Source organism: Crotalus tigris, unplaced genomic scaffold, assembly GCF_016545835.1.
Source record: "Crotalus tigris isolate CLP2741 ecotype Arizona unplaced genomic scaffold, ASM1654583v1 scf7180000017550.10884619, whole genome shotgun sequence".
Taxonomy (NCBI): Eukaryota; Metazoa; Chordata; class Lepidosauria; order Squamata; family Viperidae; genus Crotalus; species Crotalus tigris.
The window spans coordinates 5,134,500-5,161,631 of record NW_024096468.1 but is presented as its reverse complement, the minus strand read 5'-3'; the positions used below and the strand labels follow the sequence as shown (position 1 = coordinate 5,161,631).

At 41.6% G+C, this 27,132-nt stretch overlaps 1 protein-coding gene across 5 annotated transcripts in view; it reads left to right on the top strand.

The window, feature by feature from the left end:
• The window catches only part of NF1 (neurofibromin 1), a 211,016-nt gene that overhangs the window by 157,748 nt on the left and 26,136 nt on the right, over nucleotides 1-27,132 (top strand). For all 5 annotated transcript variants that reach the window (XM_039341252.1, XM_039341260.1, XM_039341268.1 and 2 more), the window contains 9 exons: nucleotides 2,970-3,402; nucleotides 4,965-5,305; nucleotides 6,518-6,720; nucleotides 10,354-10,547; nucleotides 13,682-13,822; nucleotides 15,995-16,274; nucleotides 23,125-23,339; nucleotides 25,983-26,044; nucleotides 26,174-26,288. In XM_039341252.1, coding sequence (XP_039197186.1) covers nucleotides 2,970-3,402; nucleotides 4,965-5,305; nucleotides 6,518-6,720; nucleotides 10,354-10,547; nucleotides 13,682-13,822; nucleotides 15,995-16,274; nucleotides 23,125-23,339; nucleotides 25,983-26,044; nucleotides 26,174-26,288 — 1,984 coding nt within the window. The remainder of the gene's footprint in view (nucleotides 1-2,969; nucleotides 3,403-4,964; nucleotides 5,306-6,517; nucleotides 6,721-10,353; nucleotides 10,548-13,681; nucleotides 13,823-15,994; nucleotides 16,275-23,124; nucleotides 23,340-25,982; nucleotides 26,045-26,173; nucleotides 26,289-27,132) is intronic.

Here is a 27,132-nt window from a genome sequence, read left to right as displayed (position 1 = left end):
CAGGCTGGTAATGGAAATGCCAGTAGTTAACTTAATTACAACAGCTCTGCTCTCATAAGTGACCTCATTCTCATGTTTAAGTATGGACGTAATGTGAACATTTGCAGACTACACAATTCAATAGGGATTTCATGTGGAACTCTTTCTGAGAGATCGTATCCGGTCTGTTTGTCAGTGTCCGGTGGGCTCAATTTCTCAATCATCTATGGAATAATTCTTTTATTGTTATTTTCTTCTGGACAAAGTTCTGTGTTCATCATTGAATTTTGTGGAAAAACTGCATTTGTGTGTGTCATCTTAAGCCACTTATGTCATCATCCAGATCCAAAAAGGGTCCAAAAAGATCTTGACAAACTTGAAAAATGGGCACTATCCAACAAAATGAGTTTTAATGTGGAGAAAAGCAAAGTTTTACATTTAGGCAGGAAAAATCAAAGATTTAAGTACAGATTAGGCGAGACCTGGCTCAAAAACAGCAACTATTAGAAGGACTTTGGAGTCCAGCAGTATGCAGCAGCATCCAAAAAAGCTAATACAAATCCTGGGTTGTATAAACAGAGGCATAGAATTTAAGATCATGCAAAGTATTAGTACCGCTTCATAAAACCCTAGTAAGACCACGCCGGGAATACTGCAACCCATTTTGGTCACTATACTACAAAAAAGTTGTTGAGAGTTTGGAAAAAGTTCAGAGAAGAGCAACTAAAATTATCAAAGGCCTGGAGACTAAAACATATGACGAACGGCTACAGGACTTGGGTTTGGCTAGTCTAAAGAAAAGAAGAAACAGGGGTGACATGATAGCCGTGTTCCAGTATCTGAGGGGCTGCCACAAAGAAGAGAGGGTCAAACTATTCTCCAAAGCACTAGAGGGCAAGACAAGAAACAATAGCTGGAAACTGATCAAAGAGAGAAGCAACCTGGAATTAAGGAGAAACTTCCTAGCAGTGAGGACAACTAACCAGTGGAACAGCCTGCCTTCAGAAATTGTGGGCGCTCCATCACTGGAGGTTTTTAAGAAGAGATTAGACAGTCACTTGTCTGAAATTGTATAGGTTCTCCTGCTTGAGCAGGAGGCTGGACTAGAAGACCTCCAAGGTACTTTCCAGCTCTATTCTACTCTAAATATAGATTTTCAGAGGAACATGTTTGAGAATGCCTGTCACTGTCATGTATTTTATTTATTAATTCATTCATTTTTTATAGCCGCCCATCTCAATCCAATGGACTCTTTCAATTGACTCTTTTGCTTTCCAATATACTTTTTAAATAAGGTAAATAACAAATAAGGTGAAAGCACCTTAAGTCATACTTATTATATGGATTGCCTGATGGTTTCCCCAAAAGTTGGCTAGGAAATTCTGGGAGTTGAAGTCTTAAAGTTGCCAAGGTTGAGAACATTGCATTAATCAGATCCAAACCTATTTACTTTTTTTCAAGATAAGCGAAGGTAGCAAAATTTTGCCAAATAAGATGGACTACATAGCCCTTAGGAATGTTCAAAGCACTTTCTACAGGATATCATATAGTCCTTGCAGTAACTTTGTAAATTAGAGCATTATTTCCTAATGTGAAGTGCAAAGAATCAGAACAACTTCATGAATACGCTAACACAATTTCTTTATTATTGATCATCTATTTTACAAGTATCTGACCGGACTGACTGCATTGCATTCCCTTGCAAACTGGTAGATAACACCATCAGTAGTCTAGAGGTAGTCCTTGACTTATGATCACAATTGAGCCCAAAATGTCTGTTGCTAAGCAAGACAGTTGTTAAGTGAGTTTTGCCTCATTTTACGACCTTTCTTGCCACAGTTATTAAGTGAATCGTTGCAGCTGTTAAGTTACTAACATGGATGCTAAGTGAATTTGGCTTCCCCACTGACTTTGCTTGTCACAAAAGGGGAGCACATGACCATGAGACACTGAAACTGTCGTAAGTATGAGTCAGTTGCTAAGCATCTGAATAGTGCAACAGTTGTAGATGTGAAAAATGGTCATAAGTCACTTTTTTCAGTGCCGTTGTAACTTCAGACAGTCACTAAATGAACAGTTATAAATTGAGGACTACCCGTATTGGCTGGGGATGTTGTGAATTAGATTTAAGCACATCTAGAGAGCACCAGGTTGGGGAATGCTACTTCTGGAAAATATAACTTCTTATTGATAGTTACCTTTATTTATAGCCTCCTAGAGGCGCATAAGAATTTAGTTTTCCAGGTAGCTTGGAACATGAATATATGTGTTTCCCAGTACCAGGTATAGAATTATTACTTCTGGGATCCATTGTGCCATATGTATATGTTGTGTTAGATTTTAGTGTATATTATTGTATTGTTGTTGTTTTGGTTTTATCCAACCCACAACCTACAGGCCACATATGGCCCTGGAAAATGTAAATGTGGCCCCTAGTAAATGTGGCCCCACAAGATTCGTAAACTTCCAACATTAGTATGTGATTTATATACATTGACTACTGTATATTAGATATTTTATATGCAGCCCAAGACAATTCCTCTTCAACACAGCCCAGGCAAGCCAATAGGATAGATTACTGTGTTATAGCCTATGTACCTCTTTAAAGTCAATTGACTAAATTAATATATAAATTCACAAATAAATAAATCAAGACATAATAATGATGATGATGATGATGATGATGATGATGATGATGATGTTGGAAGGGACCTTGGAGGTCATCTAGTCCAATCCCCCTGCTCAGGCAGGAAACCCTACACCATTTCAGACAAATGGCTGTCCGGTCTCTTCTTTAAAACTTCCAGTGTTGGAGAATTCACCACTTCTGGAGGCAAGTGGTTCCACTGGTTAATTGTTCTAACTGTCAGGAAGTTTCTAGGTTGCTTCTCTCCTTGATTAGTTTCCACCCGTTGCTTCTTGTCCTGCCTTCAGGTTTATTTTCCATTGTTATCGTTGATTTCCATTGTGATTTATTTTCCTCCATCCAGGTTTAAGACCGGCCAAATCAATGGGGACCTGCTGATATATCATGTTTTGCTGACCCTGAAGCCTTACTACGCCAAACCATACGAGATCGTAGTGGACCTCACCCACGCCGGGCCCAGCAACCGTTTCAAAACAGACTTCCTGTCCAAGTGGTTTGTAGTTTTCCCAGGATTCGCTTACGAAAACGTCTCTGCCGTCTTCATCTACAACTGCAACTCGTGGGTGAGGGAGTACACCAAGTACCACGAGCGGCTCCTGACAGGCCTGAAAGGCAGCAAAAGGCTCGTTTTCATTGACTCGCCTGGGAAATTGGCCGAGCACATAGACCACGAGCAGCAGAAACTTCCTGCGGCTACTTTGGCTTTGGAAGAAGACCTGAAAGTTTTCCACAATGCCCTCAAACTGGCTCACAAAGACACCAAAGTTTCCATTAAAGTAAGTCGCATTCTATCTATCTATCTATCTATCTAGAAGATTTGTATCGTCGCCTACTCTCACATGGCGACTGAAGGCGGCTTACATCAATAACAACCTATAAAAAATAAAATAACAAGAGGAAAAATAAAATAATATGATCACCCCCTACCCCATTCCAGCAACAGCACACATTAAACTAACCATTTGCTGGGCTCTATCCAGCTTTGGGTTCCCCAGGCCCGATGGCAGAACTAAGTCTTCAGTGCCTTCTGGAAGAATGCTAAAATTGGGGACAGTCTAATCTTTGAGGGAATGATGTTCCAGAGAGAGGGAGCCACCACAGAGAAGGCCCTTCTTCTGGGTCCCGCCAGACGCATCTCCTCAGGGGACGGGACCCACAACATTCCTTGCCTCCCCGCTCTAGTGGTTCGGTAGATGTGACCGGCAAGAGACGGTCCCTCAGATAACCTGGTCCCAAGCCATAAAGGCTTTAGAGGTGACAACCAGCACCTTGAATTGCCCCCGGAAACAAATCGGCAACCTATGCAAGCTCCCGCAAGAGAGGTATCATATGTGCACACTGAGGTCTGCACAAAACCATGCGGGCTGCTGCATTTTGTACGAACTGGAACTTCCGGATGCTGTTCAGGGGCAGCCCCAGTTAACTGTATTTTTGGCATTTACAGCAGCTTTCCCCCAATCTGGTATCTTGCAGTAGGTGCTAAAACAGTGCTTCTCAACCGTGGCCACTTTAAGATAGGTGGACTTCAACTCCCAGAATTAAACAAGCATAATATTATATTTGAGAGGGGTGTGATGGCTCAGCACTTAAAGACATTGAACTTGTCAGCTGGAAAGCCCGGGTTCGAGACCTGAGCACTGCACAATGGGGTGAATTCCTGTTCCTGTCTCAGCTCCTGCCCACCTAGCTGTTCAAAAGCATGCAAATGTGAGTAGATAAATAGGTACCAGTTTGGTGGGAGGTTAACAGTGTTCCCTGCACCTTTGGTGTATAGCCATGCTGGCCATATAACCACAGAAAATGTCTTCGTACAACACTGGCTCCCTCAGCCAAGAAACGGAGATGAGGACTGCATCCTAGATTTGGACACAACTGGACAGTGGAAACCTAATATTATATCCAGAGCTTTTTGCCCGAGTTTGGCATGATTTTCAGTGGCTATAGCTTTAACTTACTAGCTACATGTGGTAAGACAGATGAAATAGTAGTATTTTCCACTTGAAAAAAGTTGACCCTTAAGAAGGACTGATTTGGATTCCAGAGGATTATGAATATTGAAACAATAAAATACATCCCTTCTTATTTTATTGGTTGCCATCCTGCACTTTCAAAACATTTCGAAAGAATATTACGGCCTACCACGGGGTGAAAAATCTCCTTTTATCTCTGTAAGGGAACACTATAACTTAGGGGTATCCAACCATGGCCACTTTAAGGCATGTGGACTTCAATTCTGGGAGTTGAAGTCCACAAGTCTTAAAGTTGCCAAGTGGAACACCCCTGCCTTAGCTCGTGCTTATTTTTCTTTTCTCCCACCCAAATTCAATGCCTTCCACAGGTTGGCTCCACAGCTGTCCAGGTGACGTCAGCTGAGCGCACAAGAGTCCTGGGCCAGACCGTGTTCCTGAACGACATTTACTACGCTTCTGAAATAGAAGAAATCTGCCTTGTGGATGAAAACCAGTTCACCTTAACCATTGCCAACCAGGGCACCCCTCTGACTTTCATGCACCAGGAGTGCGAAGCTATTGTACAGTCTATCATTCATATACGGACACGATGGGAGTTATCCCAGCCCGACTCTATACCGCAACATACGAAAATCCGTCCCAAGGATGTGCCCGGAACCCTGCTGAACATCGCACTGCTTAATCTAGGGAGCTCAGACCCAAGTCTACGGTATGTGTCACGGTCGTTTGTGGCGGGATTTTTGAGGCCTCGTTTCGAATGAGTCCAACTACAGACAGTCCTCGACCTATGACCATAATTCAGCCCAAAATTTCCTTTGCTGAGCAAGGCAGTTGTTAAGTGAGTCCTGTCCCATTTTACGACCTTTATTCACCATGGTTATTCAACCACTACAGGTAGTCTTTGATTTACAACAGCTCATTTAGTGACCTTTCAAAGTTACAACGGCATTGAGAAAAGTGACTTATGATCATTTTTCTGTTACAGCCTTTGTAGCATCCCCATGATCATGTGATTGAAATTCAGATGCTTGACAACTGGTTCATACTTACGACCGAGGTCATGTGATCACCTTTTGCAACCTTTTGACGAGCAAAGTCAGTGGGGAAGCCAGATTCACTTAAGAATCGGGTTACTAACTTATCAGCTGCAGAGATTCACTTAACAACTGTGTTAAGAAAGGTCATAAAATGGGGCAAAACTCAACTTAATAAATGTCTCACTTAAAACAACAGAAATTTTGGGCTTAGTTGTGGTCCTAAGTTGAGGATTACCTGTATGCTTGTTAACTGAATCACGTGGTCTATAAGTGAATCTGGCTTCCCCATTGACTTTGCTTGTCAGAAGGTCACAAAAGGTGACCACGTGGCCGTGGGACATCCTAATTGTCATAAATATGAACCAGCTGCCAAGCATCTGAATTTCAATCACGTGACCGTGGGGATGCTGCAACGGTCATAAGTGTGAAAACGGTCATAAGTCACTTTTGGGGTGCTGTTGTAACTTTAATGGTCACTAAATAAATATGTTAGTTGAGGACCACCTGCAATCTCTCACGTGTTAGTTTTATGTAGATTTCATCATCATCTAATGGAGAGACCCTCCTATGGCTGACCAAATAAGGTTCTTGAGTTGATTTGGGGGTCAGAAGCCAAATATACTGATATCAATGTTAAGAAATCACTTGGTTGAGTTGGACAGCCATAGAAATTGAATGAATTGATTGAATGATGGATAGATGGATGGATGAATGATTGGATTTATGGATGGATGGATGGGTGGGTGAGTGGATGGGTGGGTAGGTGGGTGGATGGATGGATGGATGGATAAAAGAATGAAAGAATGAAATAGGTTTCTGAGCATAGACTTTCTGGACCTCACCAAGGAAACGTTTTTTAATGCATTCCTCATTTTTTGTTGCAGGTCTGCGGCCTATAATCTTCTCTGTGCCTTAACTTGTACTTTTAATTTAAAGATTGAAGGCCAATTATTGGAAACATCAGGTCTTTGTATCCCTGCAAACAACACTCTTTTCATTGTCTCCATTAGTAAGACTCTGGCAGCTAACGAGCCCCACCTTACCCTAGAGTTTTTGGAAGAATGCATTTCCGGATTTAGCAAGTCTAGTAAGTAATATTACTTCACTTTTCCAGTTTTTATAAGATAATAGCCATGGCTTGATAGCTGCATTGAGGAAATCAGCAGCACAGGTATTGGGGATAAATGGGTGGCTATATTAAATAATAGTAACAATACAGGGAATCCTCACTTAACAGTGGTAATGGGAGCCAGAATTTCTGCCACTAAGCAATGCGATCGAAAAGTGCGAGGTCGCATGACCACATTGCTTAGCAATGGCAATCCTGGCAATCCCCATTGTTGTCATTAAGCGAGGATCATGAGTCATTAAGTAAGGACCTCCTGGCAACTTCCTGACAGCTTCCGGCAAGCAAAAATCAACGGGGAAGCCAGCAGAAAGTCACAAGTCCCAGGCAGTTCTTAAGCAGGCAGTAAGTGTGTAAGGAGCTATTGCATCACTAGTGTGGTGGGACCAAGGGTGGCTACTGCCAGGTGGGAGAGGATGTGGCAGTGGCCACTGTAAGCAATAATGCAATAAAAATGAAGGCATTGCCTAAAATATGTACAGTTGTAGAGGTGGAGAAATGTGTATGTAGGCAACATGCCCAAGTACATACTCAGTAAAGTTAAGAGTTTTAGTGAATCCAAGAGTGCAGCAATTAGTAAAAGGCAGATTTACATTGAAATATGAGAATTGTCCTTTAAAAAAACCCTGAAAAGGTAGAGCTAAATACATTTTTAGGAATCCCTGAATTAATTCTACAAATCTGGCACCACATTAAAAATAAAATTGGCCCCTCTTATACGGTACATATGGAAATGTAATCCCAGTTCCAGCTTTAAAAAAAAAATCTATGAGTAGACAGAATTATTGAAATGCTTAGTGCAATGTTTCTCAGCCTTGGCCACTTGAAGATGTGTGGACTTCAATTCCCAGAATTCCCTAGCCACGATGGCAAGAGGCATGCTAATTCAGATGAAGCAGCTTCTTAATGATCTTCCTTTCTTTTTAGCTTGAAATGTTTCGCTGCTTATCCTAGTAGTTTCTTCAGTCAGAGAAAATTGGTTAGGGGGACCCCATATATGTCTCAAGAGTGGTTTCATTTCTCTACTAATCTAAATAGGCTTGTTAGGTGAGTAGGCAGAGATCGTTAAGAACTGTTACTCCTAAATATTTTACTCAGGTGGTCCTTAAGGTGGTGAACTTGTGAAGTGGTCATGATCTACCTGGGGCTTTATTTCTGTAAGTCACCTGTGGTCACCATGAGTCGGGCAGCCATATAAATGTTCTTAATAAATAAATAAAACAGGAGGAAACATAAAAGAAGGGACGGGAAAATGTTCAGAAATGCCATTTGTTGGGGGTTGAACTTGGGGTAAAGGTTTTGAATCGTATTCAAGCTTGGGCCAACACCCAGGAGATAGATTGCTGAAAATTTGCATCTCTCAATCCAGAATTATGAAATTTGCGAAGTGATGATGCATGCTGCTTTCATTGAGAGGATGATAAATTAATCACCTGCTCATTTCCTTCTTCTGGCCAAGGTTGTAGTAGAAGCCTCTCTCTTTCCCTCTCCCCCAGAAAGCATGAGTCTGTGAGCTCAAAATAAATTCCAGCCCACTCACCTGACATCTACTTCTGCTCTTCCAGTGGGAAGCGTGGGTGGAAAAGGAAAAGAACTCTGTTTCCCAGTGCTTAAAATTCAGTCTCACTGAGAAGGCTGAGCATTAGCGGTTCATGGAACGGGTAGGGGAAACCTGTCTGGCCTGTCAATTCCCATGACGAGGGAAGTGAAGGGAAACTCATCAAATTTGTAGATGACACCAAACTGACAGGAGTAGCCAACACCCCAGAAGACAAACTCAGGATCCAAAAAGATCTTGACAAACTGAAACAAAGGGCCCTATCCAAGAAAATGAGTTTCAATGTGGAGAAAAGCAAAGTTTTACATTTAGGCAGGAAAAAAAAATCAAACGTACAAGTACAGACTGGGCGAGACCTGGCTTAAAAACAGTAACTGTGAGAGGGACCTTGGAGTCCTAGTGGACAGTCACTTGACCATGAGTCAGCAGTAATACAATCCTGGGTTGTATAAACAGAGGCATAGAATCAAGATCATGCGAAGTATTAGTACCGCTTTGTAAAACCTTAGTAAGATCACATAATGGAATATTGCAGCCAATTTTGCTCACCATATCACGAAATAGATGTTGAGAGTTTGGAAAAAATTCAGAGAAGAGTAACTAATATGATCAAAGGGCTAGAGACTAAAACATATGAAGAATGGCTGCAGGACTTGGGTTTGGCTAATTTAAAGAAAAGAAGAAACGGGTGACGTGATAGCAGTACTCCAGTATGAGGGGCTGCCACAAAGACAAGGGGGTCACATTATTCTCCAAAGCACCAGAGTTAAGGACAGCTTGCCTCCAGAAATTGTGGGTGCTCCATCACTGGAGATTTTTAAGAAGAGGCTAGCTAGACCAGCGGTTCTCAACCTGTGGGTCGCGACCCCATTTGGGGTCAAACGACCATTTTACGGGGGTCGCCAAACAAAGCAGTCCGCCATTTTTTCCCCCTTTTCCTTAGCTGTGCTATTCCCTTTTATTCTATTGGCTTTTGAAAGCCAATAGAATAGACTCTCTTGAATAGAGTCTAATTCTATTGGCTTTCAAAAGCCAATAGGAATTGTCCAGGAATTGTCTGTGCCCTGCTGAGCCCGCCAAAAGTCCCAGTCTGCAAACGCTGCTGCAAGTTGTCTGCAGCGAAGGTGAGCTGTCTGGAAGTTTCCACCCCTCCCTGCTGAGCAACTACTAAAAATGGTGGCCCAGCTGGTGGTCGGCCTGCTCCGTCTCTCTGCCGCTTGCCAGCTACGCCTCGGCCGGCGCAGGGGGCAGCACCACACATGCGCGGCGCTCCCGGACAGGGAAAGTCCTCGACTTACAACCTGTTGGGTAGTCCTCGACTTACGACCGGTTGGGGGTCGCGGCATTAAAAAGGTTGAGAACCACTGAGCTAGACAGTCACTTGTCTGAGATGGTATAGGTTCTCCTGCTTAAGCGGGGGGCTGAACTAGAAGACCTCTAAGGCCCGTTCCAGCTTTATTCTATTCTTTGTGCGTTCTGTTTCCTGGTATTGTTGGGGAAATTATTTGGTATGGTCTAAGCTAAGGGGAAGAACCAAGATTCCTTCGCCATGGGCACATTTCCCCTCTCAAAATAACTCTCTGTTGGGAAACAACCATGTAAATGTGTCTCTTGAACTTGCTGAAGGAATTCAGTGCAGATTACAAAGTCAAGAGTGTGCTGTCAGCCCTGCTAATATTTGGAGAGTCTTATCCGTGAAGCCTGATATATGCATTGTTGTGTTTGAAGGTGCCCTGTCTTTGATCTGCAGTCCAAGGCCCATTTGAGTTCATTGCAGAAGACCTAGAGACGTTAGTTTCTTTTGTCACTTAGCACCGTATCTCACACTACTTTTGGTGCCAAAGACAACTTGCCTTTCAAGAATGGGGGTCTGAACATCACCAATCCAGGACCCTTTGGCAGAGAGAAATCTTTATTTGCTGTCTTTCTAGTACACCTTGCTTTTTCATAACTACCACGTTTTGTTCCAAAAGATAATTGGGCAAACCTTTGTGCAAGTCTTTTTTCTAATATGTCTCTGTTTATTTGAATTTCAGGTATTGAATTAAAACATCTCTGCCTGGAATATATGACTCCCTGGTTATTGAATCTGGTCCGCTTTTGCAAACATAATGATGATGCTCGGCGCCAGCGAGTCACAGCGATTCTTGATAAACTTATCACAATGACAATAAATGAGAAACAGATGTATCCTTCCATTCAAGCCAAGATATGGGGTAGTTTGGGACAGGTACTGTTTTCGAGTGGTTCCCCGCCTCTCAGTTTTTGGTTGAAGAATAAACAATATATGTTCTTTACTGTATATTTGACTATACGTCCATGCGTAACTTAAATATCCTCCCCAAAAGCTATTCCTGCTATGTCCTGGTGAAGTCATTGAAAGGATATATGCTAAACTCAAGTGTCCTCTGTTCAGAGTCATTGTTTTCTTTAGCATTTCTTCCCTATGGTTGTAGGATCTGCTGGTTTCTCCAAAGTGCTCACCTAGTTTTTTCAACAAAGCTCTCATTACAAGATAAGATAAGGGCTCTTATTTATGAACCGGCTGGTTGCAGAGCCTGACACTGACTTGGGCCAAAAGGAAAGGATTGGACCAAGGTCACCCAGCCAGCTTCTGTGCATACCTTGCCTTGTCAAGCACAAGAAATCAGGAGTCCAGGCTGTTCAAATGATTATAGGTTTATTGTGTGCTAAGCCGAGGTGGCGCAGGTGCGCCGAGGTGGCGCAGCAGTTAGAGTGCAGTACTGCAGGCCACTTTAGCTGACTGTGTTCAGCAGGTCAGCAGTTCAAATCTCACCGGCTCAAGGTTGACTCAGCCTTCCATCCTTCCGAGGTAGGTAAAATGAGGACCCAGATTGTTGGGGCAATGTAAATATATATATACATTGCTTACTGGTGTACACCGCTTAGAGAGTGCTTGCACTTAAAGCGGTATATAAGTCTCATAAATAAATAAATAAATGGTCTCTACAAAAATCTGAACTACCAACAGTAAAAGCAGATTGGCAGCAGATAAAAGTCAATGGAATTCAAGGTGGGCTGGACTCAGATCTCTTGTGGGCAGGAAGGGACTCGAGACTGATGACGTGTTTGACTCCTCCCTTAGGCTCAGCCTGGTCATTTCCTACATCCCTCTTCCCACTGTTATCTACTGTCTTAACTACACTGGCTCTTAAGGAAAGTAGTTCAGGTTTCCATGCCTCAGGGAGGACTTGGGTCTCCTCAGGTCCAGAACCATTACCCCACCCTGTTCAGAGTAAACTATTAAATATCTTTTAAACATTACTATGATGTTTATTTGGATTTGTCTTTCAGGATTTTTGTTGATAATAAGCTGGTAGGTGAATCAGATTTTACGGGCAGAAAAAAAAACTGGCATTTCTGTCAAAATCGACCTTCCAGCTTGACATAGTTGTGGGAAGATTTTTTCATTATTATTATTTTCATGGGCGAAATTCACAGAGGTCTGGGTTAGGCTATCTGATTAAAGAGTGTAAAATTATCTTATTATTTTAGAGGGCTCTTGGCACTTAACCATTTTCTTATGATAAAAGTAATAAAACATTTAGAAAAATAACATGGCCTACATTCATTTAATCCAAGGAATGTTTCTATATCATTACACCTTTAGAACATCAGGTTATTTATGTCTTTATTTATTATCGAACTTCTGTGCCACCCATCTCATTGAGGTGACTCTAGGTGACTTCCTGTACATGTGACTGAACCTTTTGATAGGCATTTAATACTGAATGATGTCAGCAAGAAGCTACTTACAATACCTAGATGAGCATAGATCAACACCAAGTTTATCATCAGACCAACATTCAAGTAGTAAATAATACTCCAAACAAGCTAACATTAACAGCCCAACCAAGACTGCCCCCACCAACTGTGACGGGGCAAACCACTAGAACAGGGATAGTCAACCTTGGCTCTTTTATGACTCGTGGACTTCAACTCCCAGAATTCCTGAGCCAGCACAGCACAGCTGGCTCAGGAATTCTGGGAGTTGAAGTCCACGAGTCATAAAAGAGCCAAGGTTGACTACCCCTGCACTAGAATATAAATTAAGAGTAAACCCCACTCCTTAGTAGCACTGATGATGTTACCTAGTTTAGATAATGAAACGTCTTCAAGAAAACCACCAAGCTCAGAGAGGACTAAGAACCCCTCAGAAGCTACAGTTAGTCCTTGACTTATGATCACAATTGAGCCCAAAATTTATGTTGCCGAGTGAGAAATTTGTTAATTGAGGTTTGCCCCATTTTACGACTTCTCTTACCACATTTGTTAAGTGAATCATATAGTTTTTAAATTAGTAACTCGGTTGCTAAGTGAATCTGGCTTCCCCATTGACTTTGCTTGTCAAAAGGTTGCAAAAAAGGGGGGATCACATGACCCCGGGACACTGACCGTCATAAATGTGAGCCAGCTGTCAAGCATCCAAATGTAAATCACGTGACCATGGGGGTGCTGCAACAGTAATAAGCGTGGAAAATGTCACTTTTTTCAGTGCCGTTGTAACTTTGAACGGTCACTAAGCGAACTGTTGTAAGTCGAGGACTACCTGCACTTTATTTGACATGCTTTGTATCAGATTTTTGAATTCACAGTCCATTCATTCCTGTTAACATTAAGCCAATGGTAAAACCAATCCTTTAATAGTCAAGGAAGATCAATGTCTCTCTTAGTTAGCTGACATTAGATGATACTATTCGATTTACACATTTAATTTTCACAGTAGGAGGCAGCAGCTAATTGCCCTTGGCTGACCTCAGAAAAGTTGAGCAAGGTTTATGCTTGGATGGAGACCACAAAGAAATCCCAGGTTGGTAAACTAGAGTGGGATGTCAAAAACAAAAAAAAAAAAGACATCTGGAAAAAAGAGATAGCAAATACTTCCACAATGTTGCCAATAAGTCACTAAAAGCTGAGTGTGACTTAGGAGAGTCTTAAACTTAACGTCAGACTAAATCAGGGGTAGGCAACCTTGGCTCTTTTATGACTCGTGGACTTCAGCTCCCAGAATTCCTGAGCCAGCCATGCTGAGGAGAAATGGAGAAGTTTCCAAGCTGAGCCATGCTGGCTCAGGGATTCTGGGAGTTGAAGTCCAGGAGTCATAAAAGAGCCAAGGTTGCCTACCCCTGGGTGTCCTGAAAATCCAATGTTTACCGTAATGTGATCAACATAAGATTAATAATATCTATTTTAGAAAAAGCAAAACTTCTGATAACCTGCGCACAGCCTGCAGTGCACATGTACTGATGTGTTCCGAATTAGAGAACATTTAGGTCCCCTTTCAATACGAAAGATTACGTTTGCATGTTCTTGAGCATGGCTGTTTTCTTGCCTTTTCGACAGATAACTGATCTACTTGATGTGGTGTTGGACAGTTTTATCAAAACCAGTGCCACAGGAGGATTGGGGTCCATCAAAGCAGAGGTCATGGCAGATACAGCTGTTGCCCTGGCTTCTGGAAACGTGAAGCTGGTTTCTAGCAAAGTAAGCATTCTCTTTGAATTTAACTAGTTATTCTCTTCATATGTAGATGGAAATCCGTGAGTGGTATTTTTTTTCTCCTTCACTTGTTCTTTGTCCTTTTGTCGGATAGCAGGGAAAGGGCTAACCAAATGGCACAAAACAATGTCCACATTGGAAAAATATTATAGGTAGTCCTCGGCTTACAACAGTTCATTTAGTGACCATCAACAGCAGTGGAAAAAAGTGACTTATGATAGTTTTTCACGCTTACAACCTTTGCGGCATCTCCATGGTCACCTGATCAAACTTCAGATGTTTGGCGGCTGACTCATATTTATGACGGTTGCAATATCCAGGGGTGATGTGATCACCTTTTGCGACCTTCTGACAGACAAAGTCAACGGGGAAGCCAGATTCACTTAACAACCTTGTTGCTAACTTAACAATTGGAGTGATTCACTTAACAGTTGTGGCAAGAAAGGTTGTAAAATGTGGCAAAACTCACTTAACAACTGTCTCGATCAGCAACATAAATTTTGGGCTCAATTGTAGTCGTACGTCCAGGACTACCTTTATATTAAATACAGCAAAAATCATAGGAGCCTGCTGGGTCAGTGCACTATACTGTAGCCAGGCAGTTATATAATTCTGAGAAGCTCAGGAAACACAGCTTTAAGGTGTTAGCCAATTCGGTTGTGAGCTGAAGTCAAGAATGCACGCAAAAGATTCAATTTCAATGTTGCAGATCACATTCACTGGATTTTTTTACCTAGTTATCCTTCTCCACAGGAACAAGTTCAAAGAAATCTGTTGTTCTCTATAAACCGAAGCTGGATTTCCATACTGTTGATGGGGTAGCTCTTGAAATGGTGCTTGGTTGGCCCTTCAGCCAATCGCAGTACAGTAACATCTAAATCAGAGGTCTCCAAACGTGGCAATTTGAAGACTTGCGGACTCCAAAGCTGGCTGAGGAATTCTGGGAGTTGAAGTCCACAAGTCTTCAAATTGCCACGTTTGGAGACCCCTGATCTAAATTCTTTTGAAACCTTTCCAAACAGCTTATTTGTTTTATTGTTCATTTAAGTTTCACATTTCTGAAGCTACCTAACTTCTTGACAGCTCAGGGTAGCATGCAGATTTAACAGGAAAGGAATAGAACAACAAGTGACAGGATTACAGGAAGTCCTCAATCTATGACTGGCTACTTAGCAACTGTCTGAAGTTACGACTGACTCCAAAAAGGGGGACTTTACAAACCTGGACTTGAAATTCAGTCAGGCCCCCTCTGCAGTCATGAGACAGAAGTTTGGGCATTCAGCAGCAGAGCCATTTGCAGCATCTGGCGGTCATGTGACTACATTTTATGATGTTTTTGCCTGAAATGGGCATTTCCAATTTTTGTCAAAACCATGCTCCTAGCAAACTATTGGTTGTTTAATGACTGGATTTGCTTGACTGGGATGGTTCCTGGGATGATCACAGTGATTCGCTTGAGAACCATCTGCAGAAATGGTTGTAAAATGAGGTCAGCCACATGACTGTTATGACATACAATCATAATGAGCAGGATCCATTGCAGTCATATGTTGAGGACATACGATCTTTCGGAGCTCTTTGGTTGATCATTGTCCTCATCAATATAGGATTTAATATATGGGGGAAAGAGTTTGTTCTCAGTGGGAAACAATGTTCCTCATTACAGATGTATTTTTTTTTAATAAAGCCTACAATTGAAGCCCAAAGGCTTCCTGGAAGAAGCATGTGTTGAGCGACGGCTGAGAGGGATGAGAAGTGGTACTTAATAGGTTTCTCAGGACTTTATTATACCCATATTAATAATGGTAAAGAAAACCAGCCCTCAAAATAACTTGAGAGTCTTTATCAAAACGGCACCAAAATATCTGTGATGCCTTTTCCCCTGGGAAGTCTTAGATCAGGGGTCTTCAAACTTGGCAACTTTAAGACTTGTGGACTTCAACTCCCAGGGCTGGCTGAGGAATTCTGGGAGTTGAAGTCCACAAGTCTTAAAGTTGTCAAGTTTGAAGACCCCTGGCTTAGATTGATTCTTCCACTTCATTTCTTTGTTGATTAGAGATGGCCACTTAGGATCCTTGTGTTCCTAAAGCCAACTTTTTGTTTCGGTGTCTAAAGCATACACCTTCTAACACAACGTGACTGCTTATTCCCTTCCAGGTGATTGGACGGATGTGCAAAATAATCGACAAGACCTGCCTCTCTCCAACTGCCACGTTAGAGCAGCACCTCATGTGGGACGACATTGCCATTCTGGCCCGTTACATGCTGATGCTGTCTTTTAACAATTCCCTCGATGTGGCGGCACACCTCCCCTATCTCTTCCACGTTGTTACTCTGTTGGTGGCTACCGGTCCTCTTTCTCTCAGAGCTTCCACCCACGGCCTGGTCATCAACATCATTCATTCTCTGTGCACTTGTTCACAACTTCACTTTAGTGGTAAGTCTTTATTTGGATTTATTTTTAAACCTAAAATCCATCTCATTTGGTCTAATGCCACTTTTCCAAGAAGTAGAGTCGAGGCAGATTTCAGTGGTTAACTCACTTCCCCATATCTCTGCTGTCCAGTTCTGGACCTTTTAGATCAGGGGTCCCCAACCTGTGGGCTGCAACCCACTACTGGGCCATGGCCTGCTGGCCACCGGGACAGGCTGGCCAGTGTGCACATGTGTGTGCACGCACTCACCCCCACTTGCACTAGCGCCGTGGCTACATGGTGAAAACGGGGCTCCGTGCAGCCTAAATGGGGCGCCACACGGCAAAAACAGCGGTGCTAGCACCTGCCCAGCAAAAATGGGTTAGGGCTAGCGAGTGTCACATGGGTGCTAGCGCTGTCCCGTTTGTGTCATGCGCATGTCGTGGCCCCATTTGCATGGGTGTTTCCCCCTCCCTTTCTAAGAAAAGAAAATTTTATTGATTTTCTAGTTTTACATTTAAATATTTGAAAAGCAACATGGCTGGGTTAATCGATAATTCAATAACATACAAGTATCTTTAGTACAGATCTCAAACTATTACATTAAATATTTCCCCTCTTTTCCCCTTAGTATTTACTGGCTCATATTTAAACTAATCCAATTCTTATTATATCGATTAAATAAAAATAACTTTCTTGCATTTATCAATAATTTTTAGCTTATAGATATCCTAGTTAGTTTAACATTCAATCTTTATAGACAATCAATGTCCTAATTAGTTTTTCCCAATTTTTAGTTTCCCATTAATATTTAAATTTAACGTTTAATATTTATAATTTCCAAGTTTTAAATAACCCCAATTCCCTTTATCACAATTCATCACAAGATCTAATGTTCAGGATACACGTCTTATCTATTTGAATTCTCACCATCTTACATCAACTTTCCCTCTCTCTTTCTGTCCGGTGTGCCAATCAAGAAAGGTTGGGGACCTCAGTTTTAGATTACCAATTTAAGTAACTAAAGGATAACTTGCTTTGAACAGGTAGCTCAACTTTTCTCAGTTTGATGCCCTCTTCATGTATTAAGAGACCTGGAAATTGAAATTCTAATTCCTGTGAGGACTAATCTTCAAAAGGCTCATCCAGATTGTACAACTCAGATGGTCTATTGCCCGTTTCGGTTAATTTTCTCCCATGTTTCATTTCTCTTTCTTGGTCCCAATGACTGCCAGCGCCTCAGCCATTAACCTGGCTGGAACCTATCTCGTCCACTCATCATACTTATGCGAGGATGCGCCAACCAAGCCATGATGACTTGTTCAAGAAATCACAAATTTATCCTGGTTTATCATAATGTAGGAATGGAGCGAGCAGATTGAATCCCAATAACATTAATTGTACAGGTAGTCCTTGATTTAAATTTCTTTAGTGACCATTCAAAGTTACCAAAGTGACACAACTATTTTTCGCATCCCCATGATCCTGTGATCAAAATTCAGACGCTTGGCAACTGGTTCATATTTATGACCGTTGCTGTTTCCCAAGGTCATGTGATCACATTTTGTGACCTTCTGACAAGCCAAGTCAATGGGGAAGCCAGGTTCACTTAACAACCAGGTTACTAACTTAACAATGCAGTGATTCACTTAACAATTGTAGCAAGAAAGGTCATAAAATGGAGCAAAATTCACTTAACAAATGTCTCACTTAACAACAGAAATTTTGGGCTCAATTGTGGTCGTAAGTCAAGGACTACCTGTATTTAGTTCCAATTCAAATCAAGTGGAATTAAGCATAGTTTACTGCTTTGGGTGGGAACCAAGTTCAGCTGATTTAGTCTGTATTCAGTCCTAAACCTGACCCTATGTTTCTTCTTGATGTGTGTGAGTTTGTCTGCATGTATAAAATTAAAATACAAGTGGATGAGAGCTAAGGTGGTGATCTTGTGCTTAGCAGTTTATTTTCTTTAAAATGGGGATGATGCTCATTATGAGAAAGGCTAGGATATTTTTTACGGTGTCACAAACTGCTGGGATGCATGCCTGTGTTCATTAGATACCATAGGATGAACCCATACAGACCCTCCATTGCCCCCCAAAAACACAAATGTCTCAGTTTTGAATCCATACTAAACTACCATCCCCTAGTGGCAGATTGTGGGATGAGAGTTTTTCATGGGAAAATATTAATTTAGTCTACCCTGTGCCAACTAATTTCAAGGAGGTTATAATATAATAAAATACAAAAGGTAAAAACGCTCCTTAAAATTCAGATAACAATTAATAATAGTACTGATAGAGGAGAATATTTGTAGCTTGGGGTTGAAATGAGGGGTCCTGGGTGCTCTCTGACTTGGTTGTTTTCTTCCAGACATTTCATTACCCAACTAGGTAACATCTTCAATGCTGATGATGTTAGCTAGTTTAGGTCAGAGAGCACCAAGAGCCCCTTATAGTGAAAATAGCACTAAAGACATAATGATACTGAAGCTAAGACTTAAACAGTAACTTAGTTCTATCCTCACTTTAGCCCTGCTTAAAATAAAGTGAAGACATCAAAAGAGCTATGAATTAAACTGGGAGTCCTTATCAGCCACTGAGCCAGGAGGTATAACTACTCACACGTCACAGGAGGAGTTTACATATCACAGATGTCTTTTTTAACTTCATCAGTCATGATTTAAAATCCTGTGCCTCTGGTGATCTTGCCACAAATAATTTTCAACCAAGCTTTTATCATTTGAGTATAGGAAGAGAGCTATGGAATCCTTTGCCTCCTATTTTCTGGTCATTCTAGCCTCCTTATAACTTACCCCTAACTTTTAAATATTCAAGTCTCATGTTTAGATGGAGGTGATAATATATTTTGTGCTTTTCAGTAAGTGACATTTTAATGGGATCTTTAAAGTCCCGGAACAAGCTCTTAAGGAGTGCAGGATCGATCCAGGACCAACTCTACAAATTAGCACTGTCAGTTACAATTTAGAACCTGCCATGACTATAAATTAGGAACACATGTAACGATCGCAACCTTTAAAAGTAGAATTGTGGACAAGGGATTATGCCTGTGGTTAAGTAACAATACAGTGCTGCAGGGATCTATAGTGGAGAAAACATGAAGCGGTTGATCAATTTTTAATCTCATTTTATGGAAGGACCATATGAGCATTATTTAGCATAGGGAAAATATTACCACCACATTGAGATGCACAAGGACACCATACATCCCTTATGCAGCCGGTTGTTAACCTGACATTGCCCTGCTGCAATCAAGTGATGAGATTACCAGGGAACTAGGTATGTTTAGCCTATCGAAAAGAAGGATTAGGGGAGACAAAATAGCCATTTTCCAATATTTGAAGGGCTGCCAGAGAAAAGACCATTTATTCTCCAAAGAGGGCAGGATAAGAAGCAACCGGTAAAAGCTCCTCAGAGAGAGATTCAGCCTGGAAATAAGGAGGAATTTACTGACAATGAGAACGATTAATCAGTGGAACAGCTTGCCTCCCAGAATTGTGGATATGCCATCACTGGAAGATTTCAAGGAAAGATTGGAAAGACATTTGTCCGGGGTGGTAGAAGGACTCCTGCCTTGGTGTTTACTTCTGGTTTCTGGCAAAAAAAAAAAAAAAACACCACCTCATTGGGTACAAAGGGTTCATTTAACAACTGTTACATTCACTTAATGACCTCCAAATAAGGTCATAGAATTAAGTGCAGGCATGTGGGTGACCTGCTTAATGACCATCATAATATACGACTGTAATTGCAGGCTCAATTACTGTTATAGAGAGATAAGAACATTTACTTATTTATTAAATAGATTTATATGGCCGCACAACTCACACCGCGACTTCGTGAGGCACCCCTTTTCCACGCCAACGAATGGGATGCAGTCATCCAGAACTGACTGTGAACCAAACTGAGCCACATACCCAGTAGTGGGATTCAGCCAGTTGGCACCACTTCGGCAGAACCAGTAGCTAATTTTTTGTTGCCCAGGCCCAGAATGGACTTTCTGAAGCGGCGGCCACACAGAGAACCGGTGGTTCACGTATTTGAATCCCACCACTGCACATACCGCACCAAAGATTAGCATACTTTAGACAGCGCATTAGGTGAACCCAGCAAACAGAGAAAATTGGATTAGAAATAAATATCCAATAAACTATGGTTAATCATTAACATGTTATGTGAACACAGCTATTGAATGCAAAAGAGTAGGAAGGCATAGGGCAGGGGTTCTCAACCTTGGCAACTTTAAGACTTGTGGACTTCAACTCCCAGAATTCCTCAGCCAGCTTTGCTGGGAGTTGAAGTCCACAATTCTTAAAGTTGCCAAGGTTGAGAACCCCTGGCATACGGTGTAGGCACATGGCAGTCAGTCTTCGGTATAATGGGATCTGTGACAAGCTCCTGTGACTTTTTGGCATTTATGACAAGGTTGCTTAGCTTTCCTTGCCTCTCAGTCTTACCATTTTATCTCTGTAGAAGGAAATTAAATTTTTGAAGAATAAAATAAAATAATAACTTGCCCCATCTCTCGGGAAGATTTTAATGATACGATTCATATACCGGTAGACAGCATAGCTGGAGTGTTTTTTGCTAACCCCTCAGATTTTTTTTTTTACTTCTAAGGTTTGATGCCCAATTAATTACCTAATAATGGCACAATTTCTAGTGGTTTTAATAAAGTGCAGCTCTGAAATTCCCCCAAAGTTGCCCAGTCCTGCTTTAGAAGTTAAATCTCTCAAAGAACTAATCAACATTTCGTAAGAAGTATGTAACATTTCCAAGCAGCAGGGTGTGGAATTATAATTAGAACATACAAGGTAATTATGAAAGCAAGTGCAAATAATTGCTTTCATAATAAAGGTGCAGTTCTCTTCAGAGTTGAAATAATGGAGTGCTTTTATCTCTTTAAGATTCTGTGCTATAAGTTAAATATATATGTTCTTCTCCTTCCCCCCCCCCAATTCTTTTAATTGAAATAATATAGAATGATAATTATTTCAAAGATAATTTGAAAATAAGCGCAATCCACACAATACCTTGAATATCCTCTGTGTATGGCTCAAAGATAAAGTATATGCATATTACTTGTTTTTTTAACTCCACTGTAGCGTCCTCTGACTTGGCAGTGCTGGAGATCATATTAAATTTAACATGTTAGTTATAGGAATGTTAACTTTCCTACAAGTGAACTTGTAGGAATCTACTTAAAACTATACTTGAAAAATGAAATCTTCATGTTACCCAAATTCATACATCTAGTGGTACAGAGGAATAATCACCTACTCAGATTTGATTCCTGAGAAGTCCACACACTCATTTTAGTATGCCTAGAAAATATAAACATGCCTTGTGATCTTGTGACTCAGATTAGCAAATTATTCATAATGTCAAAAGGTCTTGGTTTCATTATGTCATTCAATAAGTCAGAATTCCTCTTGCTGAAACGAGGAAATGTCCAGAGCTTTCAAACAGAGGTTTCTGAAACAAAATGCATTTGCAAACGAACTGCCAGTCGTTTCAAATCCATACAAGTGTAGGCTGCTTGTTGCAATTATATGCTGACTAATTGCACTGGGTTTCATAATTTTTCCAACATCTAGATGGCAGAAGCAGTTCGGTTAAGAAAGTGATTTAAGGTTGACCAATAAAAAAAATAGCCCAATAAAAGCAACTGTCGTATTTAGTGCAAAGAACCAGAGTAACTCCATGAATAGGCCAAAATAATTTCTTTATTATTGATCACCTGTTTACAAGAATCATGCCAGACTAACTGGATTCTCTTGAGAACCAGCAGATAAAGACTTCAAGAGTCTGGCTTCTGCTCCCTGCCATGGAGGGACTCCAAACTGTACCCCCTCTTTACTCCCCCCCTTTACTCTCCCCTTCCCCCCTCTATTCCAGCCAGTGATTCTACCACACTAGGTGTCAAAAGCCGGGATAGCCAAATGTGTCCCTTAGCCCCTATTTTTATCTGTGGAGCCCCTCTCCCCAATCACAGTTGATTCTCCATTGCTTTGAGACAGGACCCTCAACAACAGCAAAATAAGGAAGGTTATCAAGGGTGGGGATTCAGCTACAAAGCAGCCTAAAAGGCATTACAAAAAAATCTGGTTTTCAGCTTAAGCATGGAACCAAGACAGTGTTGGTTGCTCGAAGTGAGAACCTTTGTTAGGACAGAGAAGAGAGTAGAACACACATCCCCATCCTTTGGGAACCTCTCATTGGCCTTCAGAACTATTGATTACTTACAAGAGTTGGGGACTGAGGTGCTTATAGCAGGTTCTGTACCTTCCTCGGTGGATAACTACAGTTTTGGAGGGAGGATGCAAATCAAACCAGTGATGGTGCTCACATAGAGGCCCACAGAGGTCATCTTTTCCCCACTGCTAGAGCTCCTCCAGACATTGGGAGAAAGGTATCTTCAATGTGCTGGTGATACTCAGCCTTATATATTGTTCAGCACTATGTATGATATTCAGCATTACATACTTACACGTTATGTGCAGTGTTCCCATTCACCCAAGGAGGTACATATTTGACCTAATAAAAAAGAGGCATTCATCTCTTTACAAACCAATGAACTTTGCTTCTCCACAGCTCCACCACTGACGGTACCTAATGTGATCATGCAAAATTGGCAACTTGTTTGTGCATCATGGGTTTACATATCTGAGTAATGGAGTGGCTGGTGGATGACTCCCAAGGCCAATAGAACAATGTCTGTATATAGAGTCTAAAAAGACTGGGTTAACTTTTGTGATTAGACAAAAGCTTGTTCCCAGAAGTTTGGGTTAGTATTTCTATTTTCAAAGATGGAACTGAAATCAAAGTTTTTGTCTGTTCCTTTTTTCAACAGAGGAAACGAAGCAGGTTTTGAGGCTAAGTTTAACAGAGTTCTCATTGCCCAAATTCTACTTGCTGTTTGGAATTAGCAAAGTGAAATCTGCAGCGGTCATTGCATTCCGATCTAGCTATCGGGACCGATCATTCTCTCCTGGCTCCTATGAGAGAGAAACATTTGCATTGACATCTCTGGAAACAGTCACAGAAGCATTGCTGGAAATTATGGAGGTATGTATGGCAAGGACATCAAGATACGAGTGTACAAGCATGAGTAAGATATTAGGGTTGCAAAATATGTAATTTGTAGATAATTTAAGTAGCACTTTGGTACATTGATTCTGGCAAGGGCATATTTTATACAGCAGAGATCAGAGTTAAGATTACATTGACATGTTTTGTTCTGATGTATAATGTTTTGATGATAGGAAATAAAAAAGAAAATATTAAATTAATTTGATTGTGAATTCATGCTAGCTCACAACCTAGTCCACATATACAGCAGAATAAAGTGATGGAATGCATTTTACACATCAAGAAAGGGATGATATATTTCAGGTGTTAAACAAATGCCTTGCAAGCAAAACAAAGATATATATAAAAAAGGATTTAGCTCAGACTGTTTCCTGATACACATGCTGAATCTATAAACATGGATTAGGGTATTGTTTTGATGTGATAGAGCATTCAAAAATGAGTCTTTCCCACACTAACGCAATGTGATCTATTATCCTGTCTTAAAATTCAACTGTCACTTCCTCTTGCTGGAATAGATGGCTGTTGTGTGTATGCATGAATAAGTAAAAGTGTGTGTGTGTGTGTGTGTGTGTGTGTGTGTGTGACAGGGAGGGAGGGAGAAAGAAACTGTAGATTATTTTCTGTCTCTGAGGGTCTGAGAATAGACACTTAAGTATGGACTGCAGCCACACTTTTTGGTTATGTACAGGAAGTCCCCAACTTAGGACAATTATTTCTCTCTGAGCTTGATTGTTTTCTTGCAGATCTTTCATTACCCAAACTAGGTAGCATCATCAGAGCACATCAGCCAAGCTCAGAGAGCACCATCATTTTAACCCTGAATTACAAATATTCTCCTTTATTGGGACAACAGTTCAGCAATTAGGTCATAAGTCATTGCAGTCATTAAGTGAGATGACCATCTCACTCAATAACTGCAATCCCAGCACTCCCCATTGCAGTCATTCAGTGACTGCTTGGTCATTAAGCAGACGGAGCAAAATGTCTGCCTGCAGAAGTGGCCAGGCAGCTCCCTTCCATGTACAGATGGGAACTGCAGTACTAGACTGGAGAAAAGACGCTCAGTTCTTCATGATCCAAGTCTCTCTTCTCCAGCCCAGCACTGAAGTTCCCATCCTTTCCATGGCAGGAAGGAACTCTGAACTGAAATCCATGCAGGTTTTTGGCATGGAACATTTGCACCATTGATTGTTTGGGCCAGTCCCTAAAAACAAGAGGGAGTTCTCTCATTTCTGGGGACTGGCTGCAAACGCCCTTTGCTGCAGACATTTCGTGCCAAAATCCTGCATGGGTTTTGGGAGGGACTTTTTCACCCAGTCTCCTTGAGGAAGGTGGAGTGATGGCTCAGCAGTTAAAATGCTGGGCTTGTTGGCTGGAGAGCCAACAGCCTAGGTTCGAGACCCAAACGTCGTGCAGTAGAGTGAGCTCCTGTCCTTGCCCTAGCTCCTGCTCACCTAGCAATTTGGAAGCATGCAAATGGCAAGTAAATAAATAGGTGCCACTTCGGTGGGAAGGTAACAGAGTTCTGCAACATCATGCTGGCCACGTTGACCATGGAAACATCTTTGGACAGCACTGTCTCAATGGCCCTTGAAAGGAAGGTGAGCACTGCCCCCTGTAGTCAGCAACGACTAGCAGAGTAAAATCTGCAGGGACTCCCTCTTTGAGAGCACAAACATTGCTTCGAGAAGAAACTCTACCCTGCACAGCGCAAAATCAATCTTGCTTTTGTTGTCAAAGAGGCTGGCTGTGAAAAAATACCCTTAAAATTCCTCCCTGCTTAGATTTCATGGAGGATCTTTTTCAGCCAGCCCTCAGGAGCCAGAGACAGACCTCTGGACAGGCAACAGCAGCTTGCATTGTCTTTTTTGGGGAAGCCAACAGGGAAAATGGCACATGGCGATCACGTGAACATAGGGCACTTGGCAAACAGCCCCCCCCCATAAATGCAGACAGGTTGCCCAGTGGCCAGATCTCAATCACATGACCATAGGGTTGCTGAATGAAGAGAAGGACAAGGGGAGACATGATAGCAGTCTTCCAGTATCTCAGGGGCTGCCCCAAAGAAGAGGGAGTCAAGCTATTCTCCAAAGCACCTGAAGGCAGAACAAGAAGCCACGGAAACTAATCAAGGAGAGAAGCAACCTAGAACTAAGAAGAAACTTCCTGACAGTTAGAACAATTAACCAGTCCAGAAGCTGTGAATGCTCCCAACACTGGAAGTTTTTAAGAGGAGACTGGACCACCCACTTGTCTGAAATGGTATAAGTGTTTCCTGCCTGAGCAGGGGGTTGGACTAGATGACCTCCAAGGTCCCTTCCAACTTTATTATTATTATTATTCTAAGCAGTTGTAAGTTTGGACACAGGTCATAAGTCCCTTCAACCAAGTTGTAATTTTGAACAGTCGCTGAACGAATGGGTATTAAGTGAGAACTAATTCGATTGTTTAAGGCTGCCAGCAGAAAGAAAATAAAGAGGAAGATGACTGTCATGTTTCAATTTGTGGAGTGTGTAAAAACAACCCCACAATTGTACTTGTTCAAGAAATGCCCACTTTCGGCTGAGTAAATGCTTTAATATGACATAATCAGATAATCTTTTTATTTTCCCGTAGGCCTGCATGAGAGATATCCCAACTTGCAAGTGGCTTGACCAGTGGACAGAACTAGCTCAGAAGTAGGTCATATTGCCCTAAACTACCAAACTCTGCCTGGGTTACTTTGTTACTTCTTCTTTATGCTTGAGGCAATTTCACTGATGGCCTTATTCTGGCAGGCCTTAATTGCCGGCTTTCTTCCTTGACAGGTTTGCATTCCAGTATAATCCATCCCTCCAGCCAAGAGCGCTCGTGGTCTTTGGTTGCATTAGCAAACGGGTGTCGCATGGACAGATAAAGCAAATCATCCGGATTCTCAGCAAGGTGTGTCTTTTGATTTTGTCTTTCTTGCTTTTTCCCCCCCCCCCTTCCTCCTGCAAGCCAAAGAGCAAGGGTCTTCAATCTTAGCAACTTTAAGACTTGTGGACTTCAACTCCCAGGGCTGGCTGAGGAATTCTGGGAGTTGAAGTCCACAAGTCTTAAGGTTGCCAAGGTTGAAGAAGCCTGCTAAAGAGCATTTGCAGACAGGTAGTCTGTGACTTATGACCACAGTCAGGACCGTAATTTCTATTACTATACAAAGCAGTTGTTAAGTGAGTCACGCCCACTTTTATGAGTGGTTTTTTTTTTTGCCATGGTTAAACAAGGTCATTTTGATTCTTAAGTGAATCATGTGGTTGTTAAGTGAATCCAGGTTCCCCCATTGATTTTGCTTTGGTAAAACCTGGATTGGAAGGTCGCAAATGGCGATCACGTGACCTCGATATATTGCAACCGTCATAAATACACGCCAATCACTCAAATTTGGATTACATGACTGGGGGATGTGGCAACAGTCATAAGTGTAAAGACTGATTGTAAGTCACTTTTTTTCAGTGCCATTGTCACTTTGAACGGTCACTAATCAAATGCTTCTAAGTTGAGGACCACCTGTACTGAATTTTACACTGAGTGGAACAGCTGTTTTTTCTTCATGTTGTTGAGAACCAGAAATTTTAGTAGGTTGTATTATAGAAAATGAAATGCAACACCATGATTAAAAGTCTGGTCCTGATCATATGCAAGGCTATACTGGATCAATAGCCTCTTTCCTGTCCTGGAAATCTAGATCCAGTCCTCCAGGCAATGTCAGTACAGTACGATAAATGCATGAGTGTGAATTTAAAGC